The sequence below is a fragment of the Erinaceus europaeus genome, chromosome 9, assembly GCF_950295315.1.
Source record: "Erinaceus europaeus chromosome 9, mEriEur2.1, whole genome shotgun sequence".
Classification (NCBI taxonomy): domain Eukaryota; kingdom Metazoa; phylum Chordata; class Mammalia; order Eulipotyphla; family Erinaceidae; genus Erinaceus; species Erinaceus europaeus.
In genome coordinates this window covers 10,294,992-10,312,004 of record NC_080170.1, presented here as the reverse complement: position 1 = coordinate 10,312,004, position 17,013 = coordinate 10,294,992, and the positions used below count along the sequence as shown (strand labels likewise).

The window sequence follows — 17,013 nt, the reverse complement described above, 5'->3', positions numbered from 1 at the left end:
GCTCACATCTTACACTTCTCTATCCCGAAGACTGTTGATTCATCCAGACCCTTTGTTTCCTTGCTTGGTCGGAGTCTTATCAACGAGGAAACAGCTGCAGTCCATTCTGGACAGATTCGTTGTTTTTAAGACTCACGGATGCAAGGGACCCACAGGCCTAAGTGCTGAGAGCGTTGCGTGTGTGTGTGTGTGTGTGTGTGTGTGTGTGTGTGTGTGTGTGTGTGTGTGTGTGAGAGAGAGAGAGAGAGAGAGAGCAAGAACACCCCCACACACCTTCTACCAACTTGTCCCTTTAGACAAAGCATGGGGCTTCCATGCCAGGCTCAGGCTTCCAGGTGTGTATCCCATGCCCACTGAGGGGGGAGCAGGCACTGTCCTCTGAGGAGCACGGTGATTCCCCAATCCTCTGTGGGAAGGCTGGGGACGGAGCCAGGCAGTGAAATGCCAGTACAGGAGAGAAACGCACTGACAGCTCTGCAACATCTGGAGTGGCTGGGAGGGGACCAGGGACCACTGGAGTTTGGGCTGGGGTGGCAGGTGGCCCAGTTGGCATCTGGGCTGCCCCGTCATGTGTGTCACACTAGCTCCACACACGGTGGGCTGGGAAGACGACCTCTGCTGACACTTAGCAGACAGGCAGGCCTGGCCGGTGGCCCTGAGTCCCCAGGGCCAGGCATCCCTGCTCATCAAGCACATGGTCAGGCCACCTCCAGCAGAAGACACACTTGCTGTTGCTGGTTAATACTTGCACTAACATCCACTGCTGACTTACAGGACGTGTGACAACACCTGTCACCTGCCAGACCACTGCTCTGCCCAGCCACACTGTCTGCATAGTGCGGGGATCTCCATGGTGCCAGCTGGGGCCCTGGGGTTTGTATAGGGTGTGAAAGGTTCTCAACAGTAGCTCTGGGCGCCAGCCAGGGCCCACGGTGCACCTGCTCCACTCTGCCTGGGGCTACCATACTGGTACTGCCTGCCCCAGCCACTTGGCACAGTCATAGTCTGGGCACGGCCTGCCAGTCCTCTGGCCCAGTGACAGGGGACAGAGCCTGCTGTGGCTGGGCCATGTGGGACCCCTCAGAGAGCTCACTTGGGTGAGTGTGTGTGTGTGTGTGTGTGTGTGTGTGTGTGTGTGTGTGTGAAGGGGGCTGGTAGTGAAGGAGGGACAATGGATAAGGGATCTGAGATGAGGGGGGCGGCTTCTTAGGACTGGCAGGCTAGAGGCTCAGGCTCCTGCAGGGGTACAGACAGGGAGCTGGGGGGCAACACCATTCCTCCCTGTTCTGTTCATCCATCCTGATCTCTTTTCCGGCTCCTCCTGGCATTTTTTTCCTCCTGGGGGGGCCTGTAAGGAGAAGACTCCACAGAAAGATCTGGAAACAAATGGTCTTTCCTGGGCCCAGGGGAATAGATTAGAGTTCCGAAGTGATGGGTGGAATGGGACAAGCCATCCGACCACGACAGGGAGAAGGATTGGGCGGGCCAGGCACTAATGCCTGCCATGCATCTCCTCAGGCCCGGTGGCCGCAGCCACTTCTCATGGGCACACGGAAGAGGCGGGGCAGCCTGGAGCCTCCTTTGTCCAACAGTGCGCAATTATTTCATTTCTTCATTTGCTGGCTGGCTCTTTGCCAGAGAAATCTCTGGGAGCCACTGAACCTTCCAGCATCCCAGACACAGCACAGAGGGCACCCAACTTACATTGTTGGACACTTAGGTTGAGGAATGAAAGAATGGATGGATGGATGGATGGATGGATGGATGGATGGATGGATAAGTGCATGAATGAATGAGGCTGTCAGGGTAGACAGGCACTCAAGCCCACTCAGAGACAAGGCAAGGCTCCTGAGGCCATGGCTTAGAGTGTCCAGCCTGGCTCCCTGCCTGCCAGACTTGGTCATGACCTCAGAGTTTCTGCTGCACCTGTTTCAGCCAGCCACCGTGTCCTGGACATGCATGTGGCCACCATGTGTGCCATTCCTGGGCTTGGTACTGCGTGAGAAGGAAGCTCTAACAAGTTAGAACCTGGGAAGAGGCCAGCCCCTTGCAAGTCCCAGACTCTGCCGGGCCATTTCTGCTATAGCTGTCATGGTCACAGTGTAGGAACTGTTGGCCTCTTCTGGAATGTTCTCCCTTAGATCTGCCGTGGGGCCACGGTGACTCCTTGAGAACTTGGATCTGGACATGCTGCCCTCAGACCTCCTACAGCCTCAAGTCCGCAGCGGCCTTGTGGGTGGCATCTCGGGCTCTGCACAAGGTCCCTACTGCTGCTTCTATCACCATGGCAACAGGCAGGACCCAGGCTTATTCAACCTCACCATGCTGCAGTCCCTGTTTTACAGGTGAAGAAAGTGAGGTGCCCTGAGCCAGCAGAGAGATGGTCTCCAGGCCCCGCTTCATGCCACCTACTGCATCTGGCTTCACAGTGGCTTTTGGGCATCAGGCTGGGGGCCCCTCACATGACCCCACCAACCTCAGTCTCCTCACCTGCAAAGTGGGGAGTAGAATGATGGCCCTCCTTTCCAATAAAACAGCCTTTGGACACCCTTAAAGAAAAACAGACTGGGAGGCAGCTCGCCTGGCAGAGTACACACTTTGCCACATGCCATGGGCTGGAGTCCTGGCAATTTCTTGGGAGTACTAAGCACAGCACCAGGGACAAGCATCATAGATGGTGGAACAGTGCTGTCATTTCTCTGTCACTCTATTTCTCCCCCCTGTCTCTAACTGAACTGGAAAAGGGGGGCAGTGGGACTGTGCAGGCACGAAGGCCTATCAGCAAAAGAAAAGGGGGCCAGGTGTTGCTGTACCTGGTTGGGCACACATGTTACAATGTCGAAGGGCCCGGGTTCAAGCCCCCAGTCCCCACCTGCAGGGGGAAAGTTTTGTGAGTGGTGAAGCAGTGTTGCGGGTATCTCTCGGTCTCTCTCCCTCTCTATCACCCACTCCCCCTCTCGATTTCTGGCTGTCACTATCCAACAAATATAATAACAAAAAAAACTTTTTTTAAGAAAAGAGAGAAGTGAGAGCTGGTTCCCATGCAAGGAGGTGCCACCACGGTGGCTGGGAGGATAAGGACACAGCAGAGGGTGCAGGCTGTTGAGGACAGGAGGACAGATGAGGCCTCCAGTTAGCGACCAGGCTTTGGTTGACAGAGGGGGCAGGTTCAAGGCAATGGGGCCAGTTCTGAGCAGCACAGGAGTCCACAAGATGCCCAGGGCACCTGCTTGGTGTGGTGGGAGAATGAGGGTTCTCTTAGGAAGGGGCCCAGAGCAAGCGGGGGACTGCCAGGTTCACCTGCAGGGATGGAGTCTGCTGCCTGCGAGCTGGGGTGTCCCTGATGCACAGGGGAGGTGTCACAGACTAAAGGGGGTACTGGGACCCCTGGTGCTGGAGAGCTGGCCCCCAGGATGGGGTGGGGTGCCCGGAGCGTCACACCAGCCGCCTGGAGTTGCCAGATGTTGGCCCATAAATCGTGCCCCAGCCCAGGCTGGCAGTCCATTAACATGAAAGATTTTATCGCACTTCACAACCTCCCTGTCTTGTACGGCGACAGCAGGTAATTAAAACAATGATTGTTTTCTGATGTTGCTGCTGCCGAACTATAAAAGCTTCCAGTTATTTTCCTTTCATGGGGATGGGTGGGGGGGGAGCAGCCCGGTCTGGGGGTACGGGTGGGGGGCGGGGCCTCCTTGAAGTTTGAGGGGCGCAGAAGGGTGAGGTGTGGGGAGAGAGGCTTGTGTGAGCTCATAAAGCTCCAAGCATGTCCAGCACACTTGGCCAGCGCCCCAGCAATGACAGCCACACACGTCTCCCTGCAGGGGCATCCTCGTGCCAGGCCTGAGCTGCCTTGGGGCCCCCGGAGCACAGGAGAGGGCTGGCAGCCTCTGGGACCCTTCATAGTGGCTCACCCCCAAAGGAGAGGAAGCACTGACAGGATCTGAAGAGGGGGTGATGGGGCCTGGGAGACCCAATTATCAGCCCAGTGCTGGGGCACCTGTGCTTCTGGGTTCCTAGAGCCTGACACACGGGAAGTGGCTTGTCTGGGAAAGACTGGTCCCTCACTCACAGAGCTTGGCTCAAGGATGGCAGGAGACAAAGGATGGTGAGGGGTCTTCTGTGTCCCTGAACAATCTATCATTCATCCATCTTCTCTCTTTCCCAGCCACCCACCTATCTGTCCATCCATTCATTAGTTAATCCATCCACCAGTCCATTAATCTACCCACCTACTCATCTAGTCATTCGTCTGTTCACATATCCATCATCCATCCATCCATCCATCCATCCATCCATCCATCCATCCACTCATCCATTAATTTACCCACCTATTCATCTAATGATTTATCTATTCACATATCTATCCAGCATCTATCCATCCATCCACCCATCTATTCACCTAATCATTCATCCATCCACATATCCATATATCCCTATTCATTCATCCATCTGTCCACCCATCCATCCACCATCCATTCACTCATCTATGATGTAGTCACTCATCCACTCACATGTGCACCCACCCACCCACCCGTCCATCCATGTGGACCTTCTTCTTAGTGCCATTGATGGCTCCAGACAGGGAGACAGCAGTGAGCAGGCCACTGTCACTCAAGAAGCTTATGTTCAGATGGAAGTGGGCAGAAAATAAGGGTGTAAACAAGCCAGCGAGGAAGGTCATCTACCATCTGAAGTGCCACATGGAGTCTGACACTGAGAGTGAAGGGTGATATGCTGGAGTCTGGGGGTGGAGGAGGGGGCCACCCTGAGGGCCCTGAGTGCACTGGAACGACAATGGAGAAGATGGGGAGATGAGGTGCTGAGGCTCTGGGCCTCCCACTGGCCCAGCCCACATGGATCATGGGTGGGGGTGGGGGAGGTGGGTGGTATGAACCCCGTGTGTTCAAGTGTCTAAGAATGACATCACACCTGGGGGCTCCCCCCCCCCACCGCCTACCCAACACCCTCCAGGCCTGCAGCAAATCACCCTGATGCTTTAAAACAAATACTTCTTAATCACTAAAAATTGAAATGATTTCATGTGAAAATGTTAATGTATTCGGAATCACAGCCGAGCACTGCGTCTGACAAATTAGCACCCAGCCCGTTGCATTGTTTGTAGCTGCATTTATTCCAGTGACGAGACAGGAGCAGAACAGAGCAGAGGGGTGGAGAGGGCAGCCCTTATCTGGGGGCGTCACTGTGGAAGGGGGGGGTAGAGGAAGGCCTGGCCCTCTGCCTGGGGGCTGCACCCAGCTGCCACAGACTCCCCTGAGCTGTCCCCTGAGGCCTGCCTGGGGCTTGGAGAGCCACACAGGCAGGGTTGGCTGACCTGGTGGGTAGGCTCCATGCAGACCCAGATGCAGCAAGGCTGGAGCCCCAAGAGAGGAGGAAGACAGTTTCTGCATGGTTGGAATAATACTTCAGAAACTAGCACAGACCACGGCAAAAGCAGAACCCTCAGACATTGCAGGGGGTGGGGGGCATGGATGGAACGCTACCGAGGAAAGCAGGGTGGCAGTTCTTAATAAAATTCCATCTAGAGTTGCCATATGCCTCGTAACTCCATCCCCAATGCGACCCCCCCCCCCAAGAGACCTGAAGTGGAGGGCCCAGACCACATGTGCACGTGTGCTCAGATCAGCAGCCTTGCTGTGGGGAGCCTGGGGGGTAAGGAGCGACCGACCACCTACACAGCCCCATTTATGGGCGAGAACAGATAAACAGAGGCACTCCCATACAAAGGAACACTCCTCGGCTATGAAGAGGAAAGACAGGCTGATCCACACCACACCTGGTGGTGGGGGCAGGAGCACCCCTTGAAGTTAGAGAAGTCACTCACAGCAGTGTGGACCCTGCATGGCTCCTGTTCTGAACTTTTCGGAACAGGAAATGGGGGGGGGGATAGCAGGCTGGTGTTGACAGGGGCTGGGGAGAGAGGGCATGGGTGCCACTACTGCTGCCTGTAGGGCTGGTGAGAATGAACCTGACAGAGGGGGTGGCTGAACCTGTGAGCTTTGACATGGTGGGCACGTGCATGAGGTCTCAAGAAGCGTGCAAATCTTGGAGGGGGGGCATGCGGTGGTGCATCTGATTGAATGCACACGTTACCATGCACAAGGACCCAGGTTCAAGCCCCTGCTCTCTACCTGCAGGAGGGATGCTTCAGGAACAGTGAAGCAGCAGTACTGCAGGTCTCTCTCTATCTCTTCCCTCTCCCCTCTCAATTTCTCTCTATCCTAGAAGAAGGAAATGGGGGCCAGGCGGTGGTGCACCCAGTTAGGCACACATAGTACTAAGCCACGCAAGTGTCTAGGTTCTCCACCTGTAGGAGTCCACTTCACAAGCAGTAGAGCAGGTCTGCAGGTGTCTATCTTTTTCTCTCCTCTATCACCCCTCCTCTCTCAATTTCTCTCTGTCCTATCCAGTAAAATGGAAAAAATGTCTGCTAGGAGCAGTGGACTTATAGTGCTGGCACCAAGCCCCAGCTATAATCCTGGAGACAAAAAAAAAAAAAAAAAAAGAGGAGGAGGAGACAAGGGTAAGGAGGGAGAGGAAGGAGAAGGAGAAGCAGCAGCAGCCAGCGAAACTTAACTACGTGGGACTTTCTGCGGCCCATTCTGTGGGGACTGTGACCTTGAGCCTGCAGGGCAGGGCTGAAGCACTCTCCCTGCTCTCCATCCCAAGGCCCTCAAGTCTTTCTGTGAGAGGTCAGGCCTGAGTGAGTCTGACCATTTCCCCAGGAGTTGGAGGTGCCAGTCTGGCCCAGTACACACCCTCTGAGCACAAAGCATAACTAACTGGGACCCACCCCCTCCTACAGCTTAATTATATAGTCTGCCCCTCCCCAAGCCCAGTCACCTATGGGCCCATCAGATCAGACCTTTCTGGAAGCCGAGGGGCCACGTGACCTAAATGGACATAGGCCAGTCTGTGCACTCTTTTCACCCAGTACCCCACCCCTATTCCCTGCATCCAGAACAAGATGAAGCCGCTCTCCTGGCCCCCCAAGTTCATGCCCACTTCCAGACCAGGTATCAGAGCAGCCAGGCCTTCCCAGTCAGGGCTGCAGCCACCCACACACCTGCAGCCAACTTGATCAAGGTGGCGGTCACGTGTGCCAGCCCACCTTCCCCGGGGCTGCAGACAGCATCCTTCTTGCCTGTGTCTGCCCACTTGTTTATGGTCCTTGAACACCTCCCATCAGCCCCCAGGGTATGAGCCCACAGCCAGTGCTTCAGTGAGGTCTCCCAGCCCTCTAGTGCCCCCCCTCACCCTGTGCACAGATAGGCAGTGGTTCCCTCTGGGCAGGGAGCTATGCTTTACAGACCTCAGCTAATGCCAGCTTGCCCTCTCTGGTGGATCCCTGTGTTCAAGGCTCCTCTGGGGAAGCCTTTCCCACCCCAAGATCCTTCTGCCCATCTTGACACACCCCACCCATTCCACCCCACCCCCTGATGACCTCTGTGTCTTGCAAGCTCAGCTCTGCCCTGCTTCTCAGCACAGGCTCCCAGTGGCTGGCCTGGCCTCCTCCCCTGGGGCAGCCCTACCACCAGCCTTTCCCAGCACCTCCTCCTCAGGCCCCCACCACCCTCACTGTGGTGTCCCTCTGTCTTCCCTGGAATGGCTCCCCAAGTCTCCCTTTCCCATCTGGGCTACAGTCACTGCCCAGCTGCCCTAAGGAGGCCCCTGCTCCCTGTGAAGGAGTCTCTCATTCCCACTTCCTGCTCCAGTTGCATCTTCCAGAAGCTTCCACCTGATTAGCCGCCACAACCTCAGGCTGAACAGGTGAACCGCAGCCTTGCACACGGGCTCTCATTGCTGGAAGACACTGCCCTGCTCTCTGAGTCTGTCACACATCCAGTGCGCTGGTGGGGTGCATGGGAGGTGGGGTACACAGGAGGTGATATGCAGGCAAGGGAGGGGCTGAGAGTGGAGCCAGGCCACTCAAGAACCCACATTCCCTTCACCACCTGGCACAGCCACCTATCTGCCAGGGTCACCCTCTCAGTCTCTGCTTCTCTCACCTGCTGGCCCTGAGCCTGTCCTCCAGGGCAGAGAAACAGCTGACCTTTGAAGGGTTGCATCCCAGAATATGACTATCAGTCTTGGATGGCAGTCATCCCCTTAATTCATGTACCAACCTGCTGAGAGACCTCAGAATGAGGAACTGACTGTTATAGCTCCTGACCTTTCTTTTTTTTTTTTTTTGAATTTTAAAAAATATTTTATTTATTCCCTTTTGTTGCCCTTGTTGTTTTATTGTTGTAGTTATTATTGTTGTTGTTGTTGTTGGATAGGACAGAGAGAAATGGAGAGAGGAGGGGAAGACAGAGGGGAGGAGAGAAAGATAGACACCTGCAGACCAGCTTCACCGCCTGTGAAGCAACTCCCCTGCAGGTGGGGAGCTGGGGTTCGAGCCGGGGTTCGAGCCGGGGTTCGAACCGGGGTTCGAACCGGGATCCTTACGCTGGTCCTTGTGCTTTGCGCCACCTGCGCTTAACCCGCTGCGCTACAGCCCGACTCCCCGCAAGGGTTAACTTCTAACGAGAAAAGTAAGGGTTAACTTTATCATCATCATTATTATATTGCCTCCAGGGTTATCGCTGGGGCTCAGTGCCTGCACTATGAATCCACTGCTCTTGGAGGCCATCTTTTCCCATTTTGTTGCCCTTGTTGTATTTATTGTTATTGTCACCATTGCTGCTGTTGTTGTTGGATAGGACAGAGAGAAATCGAGAGAGGAAGAGAAGACAGAGGGGAGAGAAAGACACCCACAGACCTGCTTCATTGCTTCACCTTTGCTTCACTGCTCATGAAATGACCCCCCCCCCGCAGGTGGGGAGCCAGGGGCTTGAACCAGGATCCCTTCTCCAGTCCCTGCGCTTCACACCACGTGCGCTTAACCTGCTCCACTACCTCCAGGCCCCCAAGGTTTAACTTCTTAAAGAAAAATGCAATATTCCCTCTCCTCACAGCATAAACAGGGTTTTCTGCTGCTGTAATCAAAGTGGTCTTTGGTTGGTAGCCTTAAAATCTGCTATTTTGGGCTGGAGAGATAGTATAATGGTTCTGCAAAAATCTTACATGTCTGAGGCTCTGAGGTCCCAGGTTCAATCCAGCATCACTATAACCCACAGCTGAGAAGTGCTTTGGTCTTTCGCTCTGTATCTCTCTCATTAAAAATAAAATATTTAAAAAAAGAATCTGTGAACTGCAACTTCTGCCCTAGTCTGCTGATAACCCAAACAAGTTGCACTCTCTGTATACACAAAAGAAAAAGTCACCTGCTCAACTTATTGCTGTGAGTGACTATGGGAAGGCTGGTAACTATGTAAAAGGGCCAGCACCATGGTGCTTGGGGCCCAGTCTCTTGTGGAAACGAGTCTGGCTGGGTCTGCTGGCATCATAAACACTGCTCCCTGCATTAGAGCCTCAGGGTGTCCTGTGTCTCTGCCTGAGAATTTGATAACAGTGCCCATCCTCACTGGGACAGGGTGTTACACTAAGATTGCAGAGAAACACACACACACACACACACACACACACACACACACACACAGTAGGGGGCAAAGAGGGGAGCTTGGAAGTGCTTAGTTGGGAAGCCCAGCCTGGGGCACGGCAGACAAAGTCAGGCAGGAAGGACCCTTGTCCCAAATTACGGAAAAGAAGAAGTCATTCTGTGTGACCCCAAATAGAAGAGCCCAGAGCTGTTTGGGGCCGTCCTTTATCATGAGAAAGTCTAGGGCCCTGAAGCTGTGTGACAAGTAGGTAGCCCTGTGACACTCTGGCATCAAGGGAGGGTGCCTGGGCGCGGCTAGGGGGGCAAGTTGGGGGTCGGCAGGTGTAGTCAGGGGTACAGGGGAAGGGTTAGCCCAAGGTCATATGGAAAACAAACGTCACCTGGCAAGGCCAGGGAATCTCCGATGAGGCTCAGAGAGGCGAGGGGGTCAGACTGAGCAGTCACAAGGTCCCAGTGCGGTCACTCCCCAGTGTCCCCACCCAATGACCCACCTAGAGTGCAACAAAATAAAACCGGGGTGGGGGGGTCGAGAGCCACCAAGCCCCCTCTTGCCCCAGGTTGCTCCGCTCCTGGCAGAGCGAGAACGCGTCAGGATGGGAGCCCCTGCCCTTCCACCCCCTACCCTCCCCCCCACCCGCCCAGGACGGCCTCGGGTCCGAGCAGCCTCCCCGCCTGTGAATTGGGGCCATAGACAGCGCGTAGTTGGCGGCCCGGCCTCCAGGGGGCTCTCGGGGAGGAGGCGCTGTCCCGCCCGCCGCCGCCGGCCCCGCAGAGCGCACCCGGGGCGGGGCAGAGGCGCCTCCCGCCGGCTGGACGTGCTCCCCGGGCGGCAGCCGAGCGCTCAGCCGGGAACTTGTTAACAGGCCCCGAACAAAGAGCCGCTAATCCGGCGGGCGGGCGGCGGCGGCGGCGGCGGGCGGGGAAGTCCGCCCCTTCCCGGGCCACCGCGCCTGCAGGCCGCCCCCGAGCGCCGCAAGACCCCCACCTGAACCGCAGGGCACCTCCCAGCACCGCAGGACCCCCACCTGAGTCGCAGGGCACCCTCCCAGCACCGCAGGACCCCCACCTGAACCGCAGGGCACCTCCCAGCACCGCAGGACCCCCACCTGAGTCGCAGGGCACCCTCCAGCACCGCAGGACCCCCCACCTGAGTCGCAGGGCACCCCTAGCACCCCCCCCGCGCCCCAGGACCTCCGCCTAGGCGCAGGACACCCCCACTCCTGCGCCCCAGGACCTCCAACCCGCAGGACACCTTCTCCCACAGCGCCCCAGAACCCCCGCCCACTACCCGGACAAGGCAGGTTTGGGAGGGCTGGCTACTGTCACAGCCACGCGGTATGCGTGTGTGTGGGGAGCTCTAAGGAAGGTTTTCGGCTGGCGGGTGCTTGTCCCTGTCCCTGTTCTGGGAGGGGGGTTGGGAGATTCAGACATGGGGAGAACCAGCAGCCCCTCAACTCCGTGCGGTCTCCGCCCCCCTCAGGAGAAGTGGGGGCGAAGCCACGTGTACCCCACTGCGGACTCTGTTGCACCTGCGGGGGCGGGGCCTAGAGCCCCACCTGCCGCCCGCACTGGGCAGGGTCAGGCCAGAGGATGCGTAGGGACCACAGCTCTTTCCCCAGGGGCCCTGCAGCACCCCCACTCTGACAGTCTAGACTGACACCCCCTCCCCAAACCTTGGCCACAGATTAGCCTGGAGCTCAAGGTGACCCTGAGCCTTACAGGCGACAAAGCTCAGCCACCAGGTGTGTGTGGTTTGTCTGGCTCTGGGGGGCTGGGGGCGTGGCTCAGTCATCAGGTGGGGGGGTCTTGCTCTAGAGGCCTAGGGGGGCAGGACTCCATCACCAGGAGTGGGGGGGATAGCTCTGGGGGGGCAAAGCTCAGTTACCAGGTGTGAGGAGGCCTGACTCTGGGAGCCTGGAGGGTGGGGCTCAGCCACCAGGTGTTGGGGGGCCGCGATCTGGAGATCTGGGGGTGGGGCTCAGCCACTAAGTATGGAGATCTCCAGCACTGGGGGGCTGGGGAACTGGGGCTCAATCACCAGGTGTGGGGGGGACACCTGGCTCTGGGGAGCTAGGGAGCAGGGCTTAGTCACTAGGTGTTGGGGGACCCTAGCTCTGGGGGGCAAGACTCAGCCCCAGGTGTCTCTGGGACATGGGGCTCAGCCACCAGGTTTGGGGGGCCTGGGTCTTGACGCTCCTGTGACCAAGTAAGACGGTGTCAGGACCCCTCTAGTACACAGGACCTAATTCCTGCCCCTTTCTTCTACCCTGGGGATACAGTGCCCCCACCCACCACCCGGACGCTCCCAAATCTCTCCTTCCCTCAGTTGCAGTGGGGACTTCTACACACCCTGCTCTGGGCATCAAAAGGGGCAGAGGGAAAGTTGGCAGGCCTGCCCTCCACTCCCCCACCTCTCCTGCCCCCACACCCCAAGAAGAGGACAAAGCAGTGCCCGCCACATCACCAGTGCCATCTGCTGACTGAGCGAGGCCTACTATGTGCAGCCCCCTCCCCAACATCTCTCCTGGGAAGGCATTTGTGTCTGTGGGGGGCAGCAGCTGGCCCTGCATTGACCCCTTCCATACTGTACCCCAACATCCCTTTCCCCAGCACCTGCCAGGCCCACCACCACCTCCTCCACCTGGGCCTGTGACATCACTGTCCCCATGTCAGTTCTAGCCATTGGTGGTGCTGTCCAGCCAAAGCAGCACCCTGCTTCCTGGGTGCTCACCCCTCCCCCAGCCACCTGACTCCCAGGACCACAGCCCCCCCCCCACACACACACAGGCAGTATGTGAGCGCTTCCTGGGGGTCCTGTGCTGACAGCAGGTCTTAGCAGGCTCCCAGTTGGGCTAGTCTCAGCCCCAGAAATATCTTCAAGTCCAATCTTTACAAGTATAAAGAGGCAAGCAGCTCAGAGAGGTCAGGCGACTGGCCGAAGATGACACAACAACCAAATGACACTGGAAGTGGGTTCCATCCTGGGCAGCCATTGGCCTCTGCCGTCATGTTCTCTGTGACATGGCTGGTCACCAGCACATAGTTCTAGCACAAGCTGGGCACCCCTCATGACTTCACAGAACATTCTTGCCCCACCCCAACACTGAGGAGTTGGCCTGGGAAGCAGATGTCCACAGCAGGTGGATAAGGATGGGAAACTGGAGGGAGGACATAAACAGGCTTCAGGCAGCCCCTTCATGTTGCAGTCGCCCTACAGTGCTCTTCCTATGTTGCCTCTCTGCCTTTTCTTGTGACCCCCATGTCACAGACTTGGCAACAGGGTGGGGAGGGACCGTGCCTTGTCTGAGGCCCCTTGGTTCAGCCTGTACCCCAGAACTGTCTTCCTCCTAGGCCCCACCCCTTCCATTCCACCTGATGGGATGAAGAGGGGAAGAGAGGTGTCCTAGGTTCCCCCAAACGCAGGAGGCCCCCCCTGGAGGCCGCTCCTATGGATGCAGATGAGGAAAGGCCAGCTTTGCCGGACGCTGAGGTGCAGGGGCCTGAATGTTCACTACTGGCAGAAGAGGACACCCCCACCCATGGGAGCATCTGAGCTGAGGGTAGCAGACAGGTGATTCCTGCTCAACACCCCTCCCCCAACCCTCATGATCATGTGACCCTCGGGGACAGTACCTCCAATTCAGGTCCTGGCCAGGAGCCACCCCCTGTCTTCGTGGAGTAGAAGGAGGGGTTTTGTTTCCCACCAGGGGCCAACAAGGAAACCTCCCAACCTCTAAGCAGTTTTAGCAATAGCCTTCCCTGTTCAGTCCAGGAACCCCAACTTGAGCTGAGGGAATAAGAGAGGAAATATGGTAGCAGGACTGACTAGGACCCGGTGTGAGGGTGCTGTCAAAGTTGGTGGCGGTTGCTACCCCATTCTTTGTACCCCATTCTTTCCCAGGCCCTTGGAATCAGCATCTCCTTCCCTCAGTTCATGCAAGGGCCTATGGGAGGAGCTGGAGAGACCTGGGGAAGACACTGGATTAAAGCTGGGGGGCTGAGTCAAGCAGAACCCCAAGACAGTGTGGAGGCTTAGCCAGGGCCTGCAGAGAGCCAAAGATAGGCACCAGGGACTTAGTCTGGGGGGAGCACTGGGAGGAAGGGTGTTGCCACTGCTCCAATCCAGAAGAGAAGGGTGAAGGAGAACGGGGCTGGGGTGACAGAGGGAGATGGGGACAGGCAATGTCACCAACCGGGCTGAGGCTGGAGGACTGGGCGACAGATTAGACATGAAGCGTGAAGGAGAAAGAGCTCCGTGAGACCAAGATTCCCAGCTCTGGGTTGGGGGTGGGGGTGCCGGGGGCTCCCCGGGAGTGGGGGCAGCTGGGGGAGCTGGCCTGGGTCGCGCATGCTGGCACACTGGTGTGTGGTCACATGTGCCCCAGGGAGGCAGCCAAGTCCAGCCTCAGGGCATTCCTCTAGAAAAGGAGTCTCCCACCCCCAGGTGGGGGCACAGGGCAGTGCCAGGCAGGAGGAAGGGGCATGGGGGGTAGAGGAGGCAGTGGGCCCCACTCTGCTGAGATCAAGGCTTCCTGTGGGAATCAGGCCTGTGCCTGTTGGTTGGGGCTTGTGATCCAGCTTGTTGCCAATCCCGGCTCCGAAGGGAAGCCCCTCCCAATACAGGCCTGGGAGATCAGCCCTTTCCTGGGGTATCTAGGGTACCCCAAATCCTGCCTCTCCTCCTTGCACTCCATCCCCAAGGCAAGGCAACTAAGAAGGGCCTTAGCCACAGAACTAAGATGACTTCCCCCTATGAACGGGGGGATGAGAGGGTGCACTGATGGTCCCTGAGGCCGCAGGAAGTGGTCACCTGGACAGATTGTTGGGGTACTGAAGGGTACCCCCACCTAGCCTCAGCTTCCTGTGGACCCCTAGGTTTGTGTGTGTGTGTGGGGGGGGTCAGATGGTACAAACAGGACAGAGGGAAAGGGGCAGGGGCAGGTGGCAGCCCTGGGGACAGCGGGGTGCCTGTGTGTGCCTGCACAAAGAGGGGTGTTGGGGAGGAGGAGCACTGGAGGGACAGGCTGGGTGCAGGGTCTGGGGATGCAGGAGTCTCTGACTGCGCTGGCCCCTGGCGCCCCCTGCTGGCCGCCCATGGGAGCGCCCTCCTACAGCCGCTTTCTTCACCCACAGGCTGCTGATGGGGAGTGGGGGTCAGCCTCTGGCCAGCCTGCCTGGCTCAGGTGCCCAGAGCCTGGGAGTGGGGCCAGGTGGCAGCCAGAGACCCCAGGTGAGAACAGGAGCCCCTACTCTCCTCCTGGGGCTCCTTCTCCAGCTGATGCCCAGAGCCATGGTGAACTATATCTGCCTGGGGGGCCTTGGGACCAGCCCCCAACAGGTGCACCACCAGCCAGGCTCCCCTCACCCCGGCTTCCTGCAGGTGGCACCCCCAGCCCTGTGTTGTGGTGTCCTGACTCAAAGCGCCATCACCCCCATCTCCACAGGCTCGCCTGTCTGCCCCCCAACCGGCACGCACGTGCAGGAGGCCACACACACTCACACTCACACACTCACACCCGAGGCTAGGGCACACGCCAGCCCGCAGCTCTCACACGTGCTCACATAGGTGACATGCAGACACGACCACATGGCCCATCACACTTCTACCAGGGGCCATCAGCAGCGCCTTCCTGTGTGTGCAGCATGGATGGCCCCAGACCACTGTGGGCATGGGTGGCAGCTTTACCTCCCCCACCCCCAGCACAAGCACATGTGAGCAAAGCCATCACAGCTGGGGAGCAGCCTTCAGCCTCCCTCCCCAGGGCTGGGAAGGGGACTGGGAAGGGGACTCCCTCCCCAGGGGTACCTGGGGAAGGGGACTGGAGTGGGTGGGGTAGGCAGAGGGCAGAGTGGGGAAGTGCCTGGGTGGGAGGAAATGGGCCACACAGAGACCCCCAGAGGAGGTGGTCAGCTGGGCCTGCAGGTTATCTGCCATCAGTCTGCCTCTGTACCGCAGGAGCCCCAATGCCCCCTCATGCATCCCTGGGGCTAACAGTGGTCTGGCCAGACTGGGGGCACTCCCTGGTTTGTAAGGGCTCGGGAATCAAGCCCCAAGGCCCTTTCAACATACCCCTTCCCCACACACAAACATACACACCTAAGCTCTGTCCAGCTAAGTGCCCGTGTGTATTTTGGGGTGGGCAGAGATATGGAAGCCCCAGCTTAGCCAAGGTGGAAGCTCTGGGGAACAAAGGATGCAGGGGACCCCCCCCTCCCACCACACACACACACACACACACACACACGCAGGAAGTGGGCTGAGGGCTGAAGGCTTAGTTGGTGGGCAGGTTAGGGTGGCCATGGGGACATAAAGACGGGCTGCGGGGATAGAGGGAAGGAGTGGAGAGGCACGGGCTGTGGACCCCACTGCAGGCGATTCTGCACCCCTCCCGCCCCCCGGGAGGCCAGGGGCCACCGGTGCAGGGACTGTGGCGGCGGCGAGGGCCGGGCCGATGTGCTTGCGCGCGTGTGGCGGGGACAGGGGAGGACACTGTGTTCTGGACGTGGGCAGCGATCAGGTGCCAGGCGCGGGGACGGCGACGAGCTGCTCCGGGCAGATGCTCCCGGGGAAGAGGCGTCAGAGCCACCCCCCACCCCCCGCGTGTTCCCCTAAACCCGCCAACCAGGATTTCCTGGGCGGCTAAGGGGCCCCAAGCCTCCAGTGCGTGGCCCCCCAAGTCAAGCTCCGACCCCCCCCGCCCCCAGGCGCGGATCCAACCTTGGACCTTGCTCTGTGTGTGTGTGTGTGGGGGGGGGGCGCAGCAAACTTGGCCCGCCCGCAGGCTGGGGGTCTACACTCCCGCGGTCAGCTGCTCCCCGACCTGGCAGAAGCGGGGCTTCCGGGGGAGCGCGGGGCTCTGCGGCGCCACGGGGCAGCCCCCCGACCCCGGCCGGCTGCGCAAAGTTTGGCCTCCAGGGGCTCCCAGCCGGGCCGGGCCGTGCGGGTTGGGGTCCCTCCACCAGCAGAGAGGCTCTCGCGCGCCCCAGCCCCTCAGCTTCCCACCCCCCCCCCCTGGCGTGTGACTCACCGGAGCCGCGGAGCCTGGCGGCGAGGACGATGCCCAGGAGCGCGGGCCACAGGCCGGGCAGCAAGGCCATGGCCTCGGGGCGGGCGGAGCGGCAGCGCCTCAGCCCAGAGCCCCTGTCCGGGGCGCCCCGGGGCCCATGCCAGCCGACGCGACGCGGCGCGGCTCCGGCACCGAGAGCAGCAATGCAGCCGGGGCGGAGCAGCCCGCCAGCCGCGCTCAGCCCGCAGCCGCGGGGCCGCCGGCGCCGCAAAACCCGGACTGGAGCGCGGAGCGGGGCGCAGGGGCTGGCAGGGCGCAGGGCGGGGCGCCGAAGAGCCCCCTGCATTGCGCGCTCCCCTGGCTCGGGGGATCCCCCCACCCCTCTGCGACTCCTGAGACTTCCACGGGGCGGGACGGGGCTGGGCGGGCCGTGGGGCTGGCTGGGGAGGTCTCCCACCGCCCTGCGGCGTCTCCCCAGGC

General features: G+C 59.0%; 1 protein-coding gene across 4 annotated transcripts in view; it reads right to left on the bottom strand.

Moving 5' to 3' along the window:
• The window catches only part of UNC5A (unc-5 netrin receptor A), a 44,521-nt gene extending 27,722 nt beyond the window's left edge, over positions 1–16,799 (bottom strand). Inside the window, exon 1 of one of the 4 annotated variants that reach the window (XM_016188679.2) lies at positions 16,555–16,799. In XM_016188679.2, coding sequence (XP_016044165.1) covers positions 16,555–16,624 — 70 coding nt within the window. In that variant the 5' untranslated portion in view covers positions 16,625–16,799. The remainder of the gene's footprint in view (positions 1–16,554) is intronic. The other 3 variants (XM_016188680.2, XM_016188681.2, XM_007524351.3) reach the window with 3 other exon arrangements.
• Between the last annotated feature and the right edge of the window lie 214 nt (positions 16,800–17,013).